The sequence below is a fragment of the Dermacentor silvarum genome, chromosome 4 (genome assembly GCF_013339745.2).
Source record: "Dermacentor silvarum isolate Dsil-2018 chromosome 4, BIME_Dsil_1.4, whole genome shotgun sequence".
NCBI classification, from domain to species: Eukaryota; Metazoa; Arthropoda; class Arachnida; order Ixodida; family Ixodidae; genus Dermacentor; species Dermacentor silvarum.
In genome coordinates, this window is record NC_051157.2 from 213734797 (window position 1) to 213752569 (window position 17773).

At 47.2% G+C, this 17773-nt stretch overlaps 1 protein-coding gene across 3 annotated transcripts in view; it reads right to left on the reverse strand.

Moving 5' to 3' along the window:
- LOC119450935 (uncharacterized) overlaps positions 1 to 17773 on the reverse strand; it is a 118331-nt gene that overhangs the window by 88180 nt on the left and 12378 nt on the right. For all 3 annotated transcript variants that reach the window (XR_007466611.1, XM_037714399.2, XM_049666354.1), the window contains one exon: positions 1482 to 1607. Coding sequence is in view for 2 of the 3 variants with exons in the window: in XM_037714399.2 (XP_037570327.1) it covers positions 1482 to 1607 (126 nt within the window). In the remaining variant the exon portion in view is untranslated. The remainder of the gene's footprint in view (positions 1 to 1481; positions 1608 to 17773) is intronic.

The following is a 17773-nucleotide window of genomic DNA, read 5'->3' on the forward strand; positions in this document are numbered from 1 at the left end:
CAGCAGTGCTTCCCTAGCCAGCAGAAGCGGGTTTGAGGCTCGAAGCTTCCAGACATTGAAGCAGTGCTCATCGTGTGGCTGCAAAATGCGAGAGCAGCCACACCATCAGTGTGAGTTTCGGTGAAGTTAGGTGGTGTGATGATGTTAGAGAATTTCCACATGCAGGATGGAATCAGTAAAGCGGCAACTGCAGATTGCTGGGAGAAACATTTGTCCTGTAGTGCCCACAAACGAGCCTAATGATGACCTTATCTGCATACAGTTGATACAGTAGAACCCTGCTGTTACGTTCCCAGGTGCTGCGTTTTCCCGGCTGTTACGTCGCTTTCGGCCGGTCCCGGCACAGCTCCAATAGAACCCAATGCATTCATAACCCCGCTGTTACATCGTAACTGTGGAACAGTTCCCGCATCATACATTGCGAACTGCCACCCCGCGCCGGCCCGAGCGGCCACTTTGACTTTTCATGTTGCCTGGCTTGGTAGCTTGACGCATTGGCAGCCCAAAGTGCCGGGGACGACACCTATGATGTATTTTCGGTTTCCGCCAGCAAAAGTATGGCCCCTGAGTTCTGTATTTGCTATCTAAAGATGGTGTCTATGACGTGTTGTAGCCCTAAAATTTGTTTTGGCTCATAGATGTTCCATATAAGTCCAAGGGCGATAACGCCATCGCCACGCTCCGTATGCTGTATGTGCGAGTGAAAGCATGCGAGGGGAGCCGAAGACCGTGTCTAAATCTCATGCGTGCAAGAAAGAAAAGCAGGGAGGAATCGTGCCTTCTTCTGTTGCACTCGAGAAACCGGCGAAGGAGCGATGGGGGAGGGATAGCGGGCGGAGTTGTACTCTGGCATCAACTGCGTACTGCGCGGCGGCACACGGTCACGTTGGCATATCTTGAAAGCGATCTGCATTGGGGGCAGAGTCTAGGCCGTGTAGGTGTGTCGGGGGCTCATAGCTTTGTGCGTGCTGTGTGTTCTCAGCGCTCAGTTTGCATTGAAGCAATAGACAGCCGCAGGAAGGTCACTTCGCTCGCTGCTGCAGTGGCGCTTCCTCACGCCACTGTTTGACAGCGCGTGTCCGCACTCGAGTGTGATGTGTTCGTGCTTGCCTGTGGGCACTGGCACAATGCTTGTTAATATAGTTAATAAGCGAATGTTTACAAGTTTATACAGACGATAAAACTACTATCCTTATTTTGTATAGCTGTCTACTAATTTGCTATTACAATCGATGCTTCGGCTTTCGGGCAAACCTACGACTTTTTTTCACACGTAAGAATTAAAAGAATATTGCCTGCAGTTCAACACTACTCCCATTTCTCAATTTTTCCTGTTTCTCAGCTCTTGCGTTTCCCGGCTCTTAAGTTTTTTTTTATGGTCCTGTGAAAAATGTATCAGCGTGCTTCTACTGTACAAGCATTGTGTCCCGCTTTTTGTGCTGCCGTGTTTTTGTGTGTAAGCATTAAGAAGTAAACTTTACCTCAAGGTCGGCACTGAGCAGCAGGCTCCGATCAGAGGCTTGCGCATACACATCCCGCTGGCAGCCCTGACAGCTGTGCACCTCCCACTCGCCCACACTGCGCACCCTTTCCAGGAACGAGTGTCTCTGCATGCAACAAACACACATACAGAAGCATTACACTGTGTCAACACAACATTCATGGAACGCAGAAGGTCAAAGAGTGAAGCTATACTGTCGCCGACCGATTTGTCGTACTTTGCGGGGACCGAAATATAGCCCGAAAAATCAAACAGTCCGAAAAACTCGTTCACCCTAAAAATTAAAAATTATTAGGCTTAGAGTAGCATAAAAAATTTTTAATAATGCCCTGCCTCATATTACTCTTGGAGGCACCCATATTTGCTTGGATTTGCGCAAGACTGACGTCGTCTCCACATACAGTCAACAAGAGCGTCACGGCATTGGCGATCCCTGTAAACGGAGATCGCCATTGACGGAGGTCGAAGAAACGAGCCCCATGATTTCGCAAGTGGCCTCCGCGATCAGTTCCGGCTGTCCCACTCAGCGCATAGCCCAGCGGAGAAGTGTAATCTTGCTAACTCCGTAACGGTCAGCAACGGCGCGTAGCCAGAGCTGATCGCAGAGGCTGCGCACCGTTGCTGAGCCGTTACGAAGTTAGCAAGATTACACTTCCTTGCTGCGCGCCGCGCCGAATGGGACAGCCGGAGTTGATCGCGGAGGCCGCGCTTCGCACCACTGGGCTCTCGCAAAGGCACAGGATGTGGCGCCGATCATACAAATGCGCAGCTGCACACACCTCCCAGGCGCCCACATTACGTGCAAAATAGCCAACAAACTTTGAAATAAAAAAAGTTATAAAACATGTATTTCGCAAAGTGATTATGACAATAGTGGTGACCGAAAAAAGAAAGAAAAAAAGTGTCATCCCCTCGAGCGTTCGATCAGCTAAGAAAAAGTAGACATGGCCTCCGAGACTAGAGGATAGCACGCGTGCTAAAGCCCCTATATATAAAAAATAGCGTCACGCTTTGAAGAATGCCGCCGCCTCACCGCCTCCTCACACACCCTGTCCAAGGCCGACGCCACGTTGGTATTGGCCTAATGGCACCACGTGGACCGTCGAGCCCCCGGGTGCTGGCTGTGTTTGTTTACAATCACGCTCCATTGCCATTTTCGCCAGAGAAGCGTCTACCGACTGGCGAGGAGCACAACGATAGCGGCGAACACAGTCGGCGATCGTCGAATCTGATCAGCGGCGAAAGATAAACAAGTGCACGTGTTTCAAGCGGTGTAGGCGGCGCAACAGTCGAAAAAGGAGTGCGAAAGAGAGGAGAAACGAGGAGGAGGGAAGGCGGAGGAGGAAAGTGTCTCTACTTTTTATATAGAGGGGCTTTAGCGCGTGCGCGTGTCCCAATCTTGGACGCTATAGAGCGGACCGCTGGAAACCAAGCCCGAACAAGTCAGCGAAAATCCAATATGGCAGCCTCCGAGAACGGGTAGCGTGGCTCCGTACGAGCAATTTAGTCCGGAAAATCGAACTTTGGTGCCTAAATTCGTACGAAAGATCGGTCGCGAAAATGCATTAGCTTTATGGTAACCCGCACGGTGCATTTATGAAGTCCGGAATATTTAACAAGTCCGAATTTTTGGAGTCTGAAAAATCTGTCGGCAACTGTAATACAAAATGGAGCAGAACTCATCTACGATGACCATCTAAGTACAGTCAAACCCACTTATAACAATATTCAAGTGCCACGAAAATTCCATTGTTATAATCATTAATTGTTACAACCGGGTTACATGAAAAAAAAAGCAAATAGGGGGATGGCAGAGCTGTTTTGAGAAAACTATAATGGGGACGAGGCCAGTGCCCCCGACCTCCATCCAGCTGCTGATTTTGTTGCCTCGTTTAACTGTTAACTCTGCTTCCTGCACGCTCCGATCACGTGTAACAAGCCATGACTGTCTGCGTTCAAGAATGGCATTGCTATAACAATTGCAAAGAGGCGTCACGGGGAGCAAGCGACATGCAAGCTCTGCCGAGGCATCACTTTGGTGGCTCCAAAAGGGGTCTTTTATAAAATGCGAGAAGGTTGCCACGATAGAATTTCAGCTTGAGAAATCCAGAAGAAATGGGGGTGTGAGTTCACCACAAGCATCTCATCACATACTTCTCACTGGCTTGCACGAGAAAACCCCATGTCCGTCCGTTACACAAAGCTCACCGACATCCTTCTCCAAGGCATTCAGGTGTTCCATACAGTGCAGCAGAAGGCCCGTCGCGAGAACGATGCCCCAGAGGGACTGAATCATCTGCAGGGCCTCCTGCGAGGACAACGTTGAGGCAGCCTGCTCTACTGCGTCATCACTGTCGTTGTCGCCGTCACTGTCGCTATTCAATGCAAGCACCTTGACGATCGCCTCATCGGTTAGAAGTTCTGATGTTTCTAATGTGTCATCTGCATGTAGAAACTCGAGTCCTAAAGCATCCTTGTTGATTGTGGACCAAAGTTGAGGCATAACTTTGTTGGTGGGAGCTTCACAGGCTTCGTATAAGACACCGCTGCCTCGGGCAAAGCACGCTTTCGCACCGTAGAAATGCTCACTTCTGACCACGCACCAGACTGCTATGAATAGATTGATCTTGAAGACTCGTTGCTCCCTGATTGTCCGCGTGGCCATGTCCATCAACAAGACTTGTTCAGTACACAGCAACAATACATGAGCTTGAAATTGGCGATCACGCAGACGTCCATAGGCTGCAAGCCTGCCGTCATGTTTGGCAGCAGGAAAAAAAAACTTCCTCACTTGAGAGCTAAGGCATGAAGTGATGGGCACTACAATTATCTAGGATGAGCAACAGCTTCCTCTTAGATGGCTCGATACATTGATCAAACTCCAAGAGCCACTCACGAAAAAGTTCTCGCGTCATCCATGCCTTGTGCTTGTGATGGGAGCATACCGGTATCCTGGTAGCACTGCGGAAGCGGAGGGGATATTCTGATTTCCCAATGACAAATGCGGGGCACTTGTCGCTCCCGTCCATGTTGGTGCAGCTTGCTGTTTTTGCCACCCTTAAGGCCCGACCACATTCAGCGTTTTCCCGGCGTTTTCTGGTGTTTTGTCACCCGGCGTCGCTCAGCGTCGACGCTGAGGAAGGCGCCAAGCCAGAACGACATGCTCAAGACACACCAGAGATCTCGGCGCCGGCACCGCCGCCGGAAGCGACTCGATGAGTGCCGACCAATGAGCGCGTGGCAGCGCCCACGCTGCTGGCAACGTTTGCAAGCGACTTCCGTAGCAACCAGTTCGCGTGCGTACTACCATGGGGCGCCAGTGTCTCGTCGGGGAGGCGGCACCGTCTGAGAAAGCAGGCGCTTGTACCTTCGAGTGCGCTGCCGTGAATGTTTTGTGTGTGTGTGTGCCGCAGAACTATAAACAGGGCTTAAAAACCTTAATCGGGAACATTTCTCATAGTTCACTTGAATGACATTGCACACTGCTTCTGGTTAAATCTGTCTGGTCACATTGTGCGGCGCTGGACTGGCGCTATTTGCGTGCGTCTCATGTGGCTGGGTCACCTCTCCGGCGCCGTTGATGCAACGACGCACAGGGGTATCCTTTGAGTGCATGCGTCTTGGACGGCAACATCTGTCCAAAGCTGTCCATTTTTATCTGCACCCCATAAAAAAATGTTTTTTTTTTTTTGCGAAGGTCATTAGTAAGACAATATGCAGAGGAAAGTTCAAAAAACAATTTGGTGCTCATTTCGGCATTTCAAAAATAAACCAATAGCTTTATTGCACAGAATTGGCCTTTGTGAACATACTGATGTCAAAATCTTGGCGAACTTATGTGTAATTAATTAATTAATTTGGGGATGACCATTAGAGGCTGTCAAGTGTTGTAACTCGAAAACTATAATAGATAGCACAAACATTATTTCAGTTACGATATTACTTAACAAATTACCCCTACCATGCCAAACGTCATCAATTTATTCCCATAAAAAAAAGTTTTCATTGCCACGTCCCCCCTTAAACAGTTGGGAGAACTGCGCACCATGAGTGGCCAGCGAGCAATTTGGGAGCAGTGCTGTCAGTGCAGTTGGCACGGCCTATTCGTGTTCGATCTCTGGAAGGGTGACAGGAGAGAGGCGCGCAAGGCTGGCAATGCGGAGAAGGCTGGAAAACAGGTTCTATTGTATGAGCGCGCGGCGGTCGTTCGGGAAGCGGGCGAGGAGGGTGCAGCGGCTTGAATTTCACTTTCTTTGCTTCTTCTTTTTTTTTTTTTTTTAAGAATTTTGCATTCCACTACCTTTCAGCACGGACACCCAGCAGCCAGACCATCATTACACAGCCGAACCCATTTATAACACCCGTTTTAACAATCTTTCGGTTATAACAATCAGAAGGTTATAACAATAATGAAAAAGCCTGCTTGCTACACTGCCCCCATGCCGCATTATTGGTTATAATGATGAAGTCTGGCTACTGGATGTCCGTGCCGAAAGGTAATGAAACGAGAAATGCTTGAAAATAAAAAAGAAACAGAAATTCGAGCCACTGCATGCTATTTTGCAACCTTCTCCACGACGCCAGGCTCGCGCCTCTCTCCCGTCGCCCTTCCACCCCTACGAAACATGAATGGACCGCACCAACTGCAGAGCGCTTGGCACTGCTCCCAGATTGCTCACTGGCCCCTCATTCTGCGCAGTTCTGCCAACGCATTAAGTTGCTTGTGCTCGTCTTTGTTGGTTGCAACGAAGTCGTTGCTGGCCACGTGGTTTCTCAGCCTAATTAGACACGCCGCCGAAACGTAAGATGGCTGATCCGCCCGCTGATCATCGGCAATGCACGACATTTCCGGTGAAAAGAAAGCACGCTGCTATAGATTTGGAAATGAAGTGCTTCTAACGGATGAGGCGATTGTCGTGAATGTGCTTGCATTGGATAGCAACGGCGACAGTGATGGTGAGGACGGCAGTGATGACGCAGTAGAGCTGGCTGGCTCAACGTTGGCCTCGCAGGAGGACCTGCGGATGATTCAGTCCCTCCAGGGCTTTGTGAGGGATCTTCCGCTGCACTATGTAGAGCACCTGGATGCGCTGGAGAAAGATGTCAGCAAGCTTTGTGTAAAGCAAGCAAGGCTGACGGACATGGGGTTTCCTCATGCAAGCCAGTGAGAAATATGTGGCGACCTTGCCCCAGTGCTTCTTCTGGATTTCTCAAGAGGCTGCTGTGGCAACCTTCTTGGATTTTTTAAAAGGCCCCTTTTGACGCGATGCCTTGGCGGAGCTCACAAGTCACTTGCCGCCTGTGACCCTGCTTTGCAGTTGTTATAGCAGTGCCATTCTTGAACGCCGACAGCTGTGGCTTGTTACATGCGATCGGAGCAAGCTGGAAGCAGAGCTAAAAGCTAAACGAGCCAACACAATCAGCAGCCGGATGGAGGAAGGTGGTTGGGAAGGAGCACTGGCCTCCCCACCACTACATATATATAGAGGGTGTTTCAGCGAACACTTTCAAATTTTATTTAAGGTTGCCTGTGGTAGATAGCCCAATGCTAGTTAAAAAGCTGGTCTACTCGAAGAGGCGGACATTACTTGCACAAAAAATTGAAATGTAAAATCAACTAATCAATAAAAATTAATTACCTTTTTAACTTAGTACCTGATGGCCCACATTGCAATTTACAAATAGTAGCCATGGAGTTTGCAAGGTGGATCCACTTGTAATTTTTAGGATGACAGTAGTTTCCGAGATATTATTTCCCGAACTTTGCGGAGAAGTGAACTGGCGTTCCAGTTAATTTTGTGCTTCGCTGCATAAAGCGACGTTTTGTTAAGAAACTAACTGGAACGCCAATGCATTTCTCTGCAAAGTTCAGGAATTATTATCTCGAAACTGGTGTCATCCCGAGAATTCGTTCCAAGTGGATCCGCCTTGCGAACTCCACAGCTACAATTTGTAAATTGCAATATGGGCCATCAGGTAATTAGTTAAAAACTTAATTAGTGAATTTTTGTTAATTATTCGATTATGCCTTTAAACTTCTTGTGCAAGTAATGTCCACCTCTTCGAGTAGACCAGCTTATGAACTAGAATTGTGCTAACTGCCACAGGCCACCTTTAAGAATTTTTGAAAGTGTTCGCTGAAACACCCTGTATATATATATATATATATATATATATATATATATATATATTTGTACTGGAGATTATCGGTGCTGGCACGGTGAAGTGTGAAAGAGGAAGTCGACGAACTAGGAGTGCGCGCTCGATTGGTGTCCAGCTGAGACTGCTCCGTCTTCTTGTACTTCGGTCAGACGCCCTGTGGACTTACAAGAACATCCCGTGACATTTGGTGGAGGTGCTGGGTAACGTCTTCCCCGACCTGGAGCTCCGCAGCCGTACGCTGCCATCTGCGGCCACAATGACCGACGACGGCGGCCCTTCGCAGTCCGCTCTCGCCCCCCCCGGCTGTCGTGTGTTCTGGTGCGGTACGTCCGCGCGACCCTGCCATCTTCAGCGGCACCGACGATCACGATGTGGAGGACTGGCTTGCAGAGTATGACCGCGTTAGCGCGCATAACAAGTGGGCTGACCGCGACAAGCTGACCAACGCCATCTTTTATCTGACTGATGTGGCAAATCTGTGGTTTAGAAACCACGAAGCCGAGTTTACAAGCTCGTCAGCTTTCACTGAGACCCTCACTTCGGTCTTCGGCCGTCCCGCTGTGCACAGACTCCGTGCTGAACACCGTTTGCGTGGTAGCGCTCAACAAAGGGGTGAAATCTTCACAAGCTACATTGAGGACGTCATCGACCTCTGTAAGCGCGTGAATGCGTCCATGACCGAAGCCGATAAGATAAGGCATAGTATGAAAGGCATAGACGACGATGCCTTCCATATGCTCGTGGCCAAGAACCCTACGACAGTTGCACAAGTAATTGAGCTCTGTCAAAGCTCCGACGAGCTGCGCAAGCAGCGCCTTTCCACCCGTCGCACCAGTGTGCAATCCGCGGACCTCTCGCCCTTGGAGTCTGGATGCCTTAGCGCTGATCACTCCGGCTTGCTGCCGCAGATTCAGCAATACATTCGGGAAGAAGTGGCTCGCCAGCTATCTCTTGTGGCGTGTGTTGCTGAGCCTGCTTCCACGCTAGAACCGTCGCTCCGTTGTGTGATCCAAGCACAAGTTTCTCGATCGGTGTCCAGCTGAGACTGCTCCGTCTTCTTGTACTTCAGTCAGACGCCCTGTGGACTTACAAGAACATCCCGTGACAATATATATATACAGGGGAAAACCTGCGGGAGAAGATGGAATAACAGTTGATTTAATCAAAGCTGGAGGAGATATCATGCTTGAAAAGCTTGCGGCCCTTTATACGCAATGCCTCACGACTTCAAGTGTACCAGAAAGCTGGAAGAACGCCAACATTAAACTCATCTATAAGAAGGGAGACAATAAAGAATTGAATTATAGACCCATTAGCTTGCTTTCGGTATAGTATAAGATATTCACCAAGATAATTTCCAATAGAATCAGGGCAACACTTGACTTCAGCCAACCAAGAGAACAGGCTGGCTTGAGGAAGGGATATTCTACGATGGATCATATACATGTCATCAATCAGGTAATCGAGAAATCTGCGGAGTACAGTCAACCTCTCCATATGGCTTTCATAGATTATGAAAAGGCATTTGATTCTGTAGAGATACCAGCAATCATAGAGGCATTGCATAATCAAGGAGTACAGGGAGGCATACGTCAATATCTTGGCAAATATCTACAAGAATTCCATAGCTACCTTGGTTCCCCACAAGAAAAGTAGAATTTCACCTATCAAAAAAGGGGTCAGGCAAGGAGACACAATCTCTCCAATGCTATTCACTGCATGCTCAGATGAAATATTCAAGCTCTTAACCTGGGAAGGCTTAAAAGTGAGGATCAACGGCGAATATCTTAGCAACCTTCGGTTTGCAGATGACATTGTCCTATTCAGCAACAATGGAGACGAATTACAACAAATGATTGAGGACCTTAATCGAGAAAGTGTAAGAATTGGGTTGAAGATGAATATGCAGAAGACAAAGATAATGTTCAATAGCCTGGCAAGGGAACCAGAATTCAGGATCGCCAGTCAGCCTCTAGTCTGCAAAGAAGTACGTTTATCTAGGTCAATTACTCACAGGGGACCCTGATCATGAGAAAGAAATTTACAGAAGAATAAAATTGGGTTGGAGTGCATACGGCAGGCATTGCCAAATCCTGACTGGGAGCTTGCCACTCTCGTTGAAAAGAAAAGTGTACAATCATTGCATTCTACTGCTGCTAAAATATGGGGCAGACACTTGGAGGTTAACTAAGAAGCTTGAGAACAAGTTAAGGACCGCACAAAAAGCGATGAAACGAAAAATGTTAGGCCTAACGTTAAGAGAAAGGAAGAGTGCAGTGTGGATCAAAGAGGAAACGGGGATAGCCGATATTCTAGTTGACATTAAGCGGAAGAAATGGAGCTGGGCAGGCCATGCAATGTGTGGGATGAATAACTGGTGGACCATTAGAGTTACATAATGGATACCAAGAGAAGGGAAGCGCAGTGGAGGATGGCAGAAAACTAGGTGGGGTGATGAAGTTGTGAAATTTGCAGGCGGAAGTTGGAATCAGCTAACGCAAGACAGGGGTAATTGGTGATCACAAGAAGAGGCCTTCATCCTGCAGTGGACATAAATATAGGCTGATGATGATGATGATACACAGGGCGCCCCAGCTAAAAGTAGCAAATGTTTTAAAAACGACAGTGTGCTAGGAGGCTCAAACCAACTCAGTGGTGTTGAGGATCGGGTGTCCTAGTCTGCGATGTTTTTTTGGTTTCGCACAGTCAATTAATTAGTATAAACTAATTGCCTAACTTTTTATATATTGTCTTCACCAAGAAAGTACCAATACGAAAATTGTAGATCACATTTAAAAATGGCCGACTGAAGTGTTTGCAACTAAGTACGATTGATGGAGCTTCATATAATTGTCTTTACAGAAAGCCCGCAAAATACAAAAACAAGCGCATCATAGCACCATTATTTCAGTGCTCCCAGACGACCGATCAAGAAACTAAATCGGCATATCTGTACAACAGTTCCAGGATGGGCTTGGCGTTTCCAGTGGCCTCAAGGTACGCACCAGCAACTCTCGCTTGTAAGATAGGATTGTGAACGAATAGAAGAACATGACAATTGCATTTTCCTCCTGATTAAAGAGTTTTGCCCTCAACACTTACTCAAGCCCACACTTCATTATGTTTTTTATTTATTTATAGATATTTTTTTCTTGCGTTGTGTGTTCGGGCATCATTCCACAAGGGGAGCGAATGATATGTTTATGCCATTGGAATGACAATAGAATTTCTGTGGCACTTGAATATTCTTATAAGTGGGTTTGACTGTAGCCGATAATGCAGCATGGGGGCATTGTATTAAGCGGGTTATTTCACTATAGAAGACATACAAGAGTTGACGGTGCAGCAGCTTCATTGTTATAACCGACATATTGTTAAAACCGGTATCATTATAAGTGGGTTCGACTATATATGAATAACCAAAACACATCATATATTAGGCCATGTACTGCAGCCAGACTGCTTTCATACTTCTCTCCGGTCACGCTGCACCTTACAGCACCGCCACCGTGAAGACCCCGCATACCCAGTGGTACGTGCCCAAGTTGGCGTCGAAGAGGTTCATTGAAGAGCAGCACATGCCCACTTGACGGCCCCCCTTTTAGACTGCGCCACCTTCGGGACCGACCCACATTTAGAGACTGCACAATCTTTGGGATCGGCCCACATTTTTGGTGCAATAGATGGATAGCTAGATAGCCGGAAAGAAAACTGGTATGACAATGTGCAGAATGCTACTCGAACTAAAAATACTTCTTTGCAAGATCCGCAAGAGCAATCTACTGGCAACAGCCAAGGCCACAGAGCTTCTTACCTAGAAGGAGAAGTTTCACTGAGCTGATATCACGCATGAGAATGCAGCGAAGCGAGGGCTTTGGATTGGCATTTTACAGAGCCTGAAACTTGGGATACCAGACCGTTCGTGCATCTTGCATACAGTAGCGACACGTAGAACAACAGAACCATCCTATAAGAGTGCACGGTAAAACCTCGTTAACTCAAACCTGGTAAAAATTTTGAGATAAGTGAAGTTTCCAGGTAAGCGAGATCACTAAAATGTAAGTCCACTGTCTGCACATAAACTATATATTAGAGCCTTTCCAAAATGACTCCAGAATGACTCCAGTAACCAATAACTTTCCAACAAAAGCTCAGTCGTATACCAAGAGCAGTATTCTGGATCGATCACTTTCGGGGATACAATTACCTTCAAGTGACTTGGCACCAGACACGTATTGTCGCATTTTAGAGTCCTGAATAGCCACACACCGACGATCGCCAAGCCAAAGGACAAACAGCTTCCTCGTGACTCTGCCGTAACAAAGATGGCAGACACAGCCGGTGTTGCCATATGACTGCATTTTGAATACTATTTCTTATTTCCCCAATGCTTTTTCTGGCTTTATTGTCTGGTTCTTCGTATGGTTGTAACTAACAACAAAATCGAGCTCCTCATATCCCCTTTATTCTCTCGCGCATTCCTTCTTGTTTGTTTCCTATCAGCAGTGAGCTTCTAATGCAGCAAATGCCAACTAGGCCGAGAAGCATATCTTAGGGCAGCTTAAACTGCTGGTAGCGTCACACAGTCAAGGTCGCATGTGACACCTGCACTAATAGGCATTGTGACAATGTGCAATGTACATCAGAAATAAAATGCCCCCATGTCCTCGACCATCACAAAATTTCAAGCAGACTAGACAATATTGAGGTAAACTCCACAAATTAATCTTCTGTACTGGATAACAATTTAGCACCAGCAGGCGAGAACAAAATGGAGACATAGACACCATGATGTGCTAATTTCTAATAGTTTATTCTTGGAAAAACTCATATATTCATACACCATGAGCAACCGCGCCACTCATTTCTGCCTAAGAGAACATAAGTCAAACGTAAGGAATTAACGCGACGGTCATCTGTCTATTCAATATCAAGAGTGCGGCTGTGCACTTTTGTTTAATGATTGTGTGATTATAAGGACGTGCATGAAATTATAGAGGCACAAGCTATCAGAGTAGTAGTGAAAGGTGTGTTAGCACTGCGTTTGCCGACCTGCTTGATGACACGGCCTTTTGGAAGGAACGGTACGACATTTTGGCTGAGAGCGGTGCGGTTGCCTATTGTGTATAAATGTATAGATTTTCTTGAAAATAAACTGTTGAAGTTAGCGCATCATGGTGTCTATACGTCTTCTTTTGTCCTTGCCTGCTGCCACTGAAATGTGATCAAAGTTTGCATCCAACACGCCCAACACACAGCAGTGCTTCTGTACTGCTGGCGTTCTGCTAGGCAGCAAGACACCACAGACACTAAGCAACTGCCGCAGATGTGCCCTACCCTGTGAAATGTAAGCTACATGTTACCCTTCATCATGGCGAAATAGCACAGAGGATGGGACGAGTGAAAATGAAAATGTAATACACTGACCATCGACTGACTTTTTTTATTCAGAGTCATGCAGAGAAGACAAAAGGGCACAATGCTATCTATAATGACCCTTTGTGTCCTCTACCTTACATACTGTGCGACTCCAAATAAAAAAATTTTGTTGATCCTTCTTTATAGGGAAACTAAACAAACACAAAATTGACGTGGACTGTTAATAATTCCATTCCAGAAACCTTACAGCTCTTGTTTCGTGCCAAGAAAAGACTTACTTTACGAAAAAAATTGCCTCTGGAGGGTCTACATACATTTAGAGCAATGCAAATCGCCCATCCCTGAGCGGAGTGTGGTGACACTGCATACGCCATCACCGGCCTTTACTGCCGTCGGTGAATAGAATGGCGCCTGACAGACGGCGCTACAATTTTCTGTGCAAAACACAAATGTGCGGCCATGGAGAAACCAAGCCAAGACAGAGCATTCAATTTTCCACTGCAGCTGCTTTTGGTCAAAGGGAGTGGACAGTTCGGGAATCCCACAACATCACATGGACGTGGTATTCTCTTCTATGTACTTGCAGTTTGTGCTTTATGAGCCAACAAAACCAGCGCAGCACTACGCGATAACTCAACTACTGAAACATGAAAGTGCGGGCGGCGCAGAATGGAGAAAACGAAACCTTTTGACCGTCCATGTCACTGTCAAAGGTAATGTCAATGAGTTGTTTATTTCTAAAAATCAAATACAAGTGGACAAGCAGCATTTTCTTTGGACTTATAATGCAATACAACAATCTTTTTATTACAAGTGGTTGAGTACTAGAGAGATAATTATAATGAGGAGTGCCTTCATCAACGGCCTAGTACAGTAAAAGCTCGATGATACGATCACGGCTGATACGAATTTCCGGATGATACGAATTTTTCTGTGGTCCCGGTCGAGCCCCATTACTTTCCAACGTGCTAGAGAACGGTTGTTACGAATCGATTTTCAGCCTGCGTCGGTTGATACGAATAAACGCCGCCCCACCGACGGCCGCGAAAGAGAACAGCGCGCAGTCACGCGCTTTCTCTCCTTCTCTTTTGGTGCGGAGGCGTGGCGCCGGACAGCGCGGACTCCGCGACTGGGCGCGAAGAGTTTGAAGCGGTGGCGCTTCAAGAAATAAATGCTTTTTAGTAATGTGCCTGAGTGAGTTCACCTCTGACTCTTTAATATAGCTACAGCCGAATCTCGTTAATTCGAACACCCTTATTTCGAACATACCGCACACCGACAATGCTCTTAGCAGCGCGCCAAATAACGCGGCGGCGCCTCCGACCGGCATTGCTCCGACACCGCCATAGAGCAAAAGCTCAGGAGAGACCCCTCAATGCCGCGCGCGAAGGAACGGGGGAAAAAAAAAAAGAACCCGCGGCGGAAATTTCCCCCTCTCTCAAATTGCAAGGTCCCGGTTTCTGCATCGCGCCGGAACGAGCGTGTACGTGCCGACTAGAGTGTTCTAGACAACCGTATTCTAGCACACACTAGTGCCGACGTCTCAGCCACGCGGATAAAATGGCAGTGAACCCTTCTCTATTTTCTAGTCACATGTTGACCTTGCACGCTGCGGCAGCAGCGCAGAGGGAAGCAGCGGCGGAGGCACAGTCAGGCCAACGAAACTTCCACGCCCACAAACGCCCGCTTCCCGATAACGGCAGAAAACGAAACTTCAGGGGGCGGCTAAAATAAGCTGGCGCCAGCACGGCGGCGGGCACGCATGGAGATGTGCGCACGGAGTCGAAGGTGAGAGAGCTACGAGAGAGTTGAGAGGGAGGGCGAGGGGAGCCACCTAAGCGGCGGAGTTGACGCGGCCAAATCCGCTTCCCAGCCGCCCTCCTCCCTCACCTTCGACGGTCTCCGCGCGCACCCGTGTGCCGTGTGCCGGCGCCGCCCGCTCGCTCCCTGAAGCTTCGTTTACTGTCGTTATCGGGAAGCGACCGTTAGCCGGCGTGGGCAGTTTCGTGGCCCGCGCTTGCTATGCGCTTGCGCGCCGCGATATTTCACGACTCGCACCGTTCGTGCATCGTGCTATGGTGCACAAATACTTCAAGAATACGTCCTTTTAATTCGAACAAATTTTCGGGCCCCTTCGAGTTCGAATTATCGACATTCGACAGTAGTTTTAATTGTGTTTCGATGATACGAATTTCGGCTAATACGAATATTTTTCGTGACCCCGTGAGATTCGTATCATCGAGCTTTTACTGTACTTGAATGTCACAGGGGAGTCTATAATCGTGTCCTGCATTTACCTCAATTTCTCAATTACTAAAGCTCTGTTCACGATAATATTAATGCCTTGGATGTTCTTGAGCACTAATCCATTACGAAACGAAAGATTAACAGCGACAGTCAGAGCAATGTGTGCCTTTATTGACTCTTTAAGAGGAATTGGTCATAAAACAAAAGTGAAACGTGTATTCTATACAGTTGCAGCTTCGTTGCACATTCACAAATACAAGTCCAAAAATGTGCAGTAATTTACTAATTGCAGTTTCGCTCGAAGGGTGAAGCAATGACAATGTAAGCAAGCTTGCAAGGCATGTGCTGCCTTGCATGTCAGACCGACTCACCACGTCTGGCCATTTTGAGCTGACAAGTGCAGTGCATACAATGCATGCTAACGACTGTGTCTGCTAAGTATTACATCGCTATGCGCTGCTGAAAAAGCTGAAATTTCTAACGAAACACCGTTTGGTGTTCTCCTCATGGGTGCCGCACTCCCAGCAAGAGAGTGACATCAATCGCACAAATGCGTTATAGCGCCGTGCTGTGGGGTCACTCTCAGTGACAGGTGACATTGATAATTATTCAAGGTAACATCAGTTGTTGAGAAGAAAGTTCAGAGAAATAATATAACATACAAACCCAATGTCTGCATGTTTTTGTTTTACTTTGTGCCTTAGTAAGAGAGATGTACTTCCGTTTCGTTTACTTGTTCCCATGATGTGTAGTCGTGCATACAGAGCGAAACTACCATATTTACTCAATGCTAACGCGCCCTAGATTGTGACGCGCACTTGTTTTCTGTGACCCCCCCCCCCCCCAAGAAAAATAGATGTCCTTTACAGTATCGCACACCTCATGCTTTCATACAGAAATACAACTTTCTTTTATTTGGAAAAACAACAATTTACTCCCAATGCACTAAAGTTGCTATGAATAAAAAAAAAGTTGTAGTTTTGCCCAAAAGGCGATGCATCGATTGCGACAGCAAATAAGTAGACGGCTATACGAAGTATGGATAGCAGTTTTATCGGCCATATATAAACTTGTAAACATTCACTTACTAACTAAATTAACGAGCACGGTGTGACACGCGCACAAGCAAACATGAACACATCTCACTCGTTGACTGCGGAAACTCACTGTGAAAACGCTGGAGTGAGGAATCGTGGCAGCCGCAGCGAGCGAATTGACCTTCGTGCTGCCTCTTGCTTTCAACACGAACTTTAAGCGGCAAAAACGCAGCGTGCGGCAGACTCTGGCACCATCGCAGATAGCTTTAAAGATAGGGCCAAGGCGATCGTATCACCGAAGTGGATCGTCGCAGAATATGCCCCGCTTCTGTCCACCTAAACCTTTCCGTGCTGATTTGCTGGCGAAAATCCTCTCCTTCTGTTTGCACCAGCCCCGCACACAAGTTTTGGGTACTTTGAATGCCCGTGATGCGGCCCAATTTCCGTCTGTCTCCGCACACATGATCACTTTCCTTTCAAATGCGGCATCATGATGAACTCTGCACTTCACACTGATAGAGCAAACACAGAAAACGGGAAGACAGATGGTAGCAAAGAATAAAGAACCAACTTCACGGTACACTAATGCCTAAGCACACGTACTACAGCACATGGAGGAAGCTACGGCAGCTAGGCTCAAAGCGCATATGAGACAGACATTTTGAAATGCCGATGGCGATATGGTAATGTCATACTCGACTTTTACTAGCGCGCAATTTTAATCCCGATTTATCAGAACAAAGTGATGGAGGATGGCGTGACGCATACGTCACGGGCTCCGCCTTCTTTTTTCTCTCGCTTTTTTGCTATGACGCGCGCTTCCACTGATGAAAGCGTCAGCGAAAGTGTGTGAGTTGTTTCGTTTATCTTGTTTCGTGCAGTGCACAATTTTACGTGCTGTGCACGAGAACAGCTGAGTAGTGGCATAAGTCATTACTACATGAACACTGAGGCAGACGGAAGCAGATCACAGTCCATAATCGCGTGCTGGAACACGGTAGAAAATAGCACACAGTATTTACTTGAATCTAACTCGCACTTTTTTCCTGACAAAAAGGGCCTAAAAATTGCGAGTTAGATTCAAGTAAATACTGTGTGCTATTTTCTACCGTGTTCCAGCACGCGATTATGGACTGTGATCTGCTTCTGTCTGCCTCAGTGTTCATGTAGTAATGACTTATGCCACTACTCAGCTGTTCTCGTGCACAGCACGTAAAATTGTGCACTGCACGAAACAAGATAAACGAAACAACTCACACACTTTCGCTGACACTTTCATCAGTGGAAGTGCACTGCGCAGAAAAAAAGCAAGAGAGAAAAAAAGAAGATAGGAGCCCATGACGTATGCATCACACGATCCTCCAGCTCTGGTATGGGAGAAAGCAGGCAAGGAGGAATTTCACTTGCAGAGGCTAGACGGGTGCAAGTGGAGAGGGTGTATGATGGT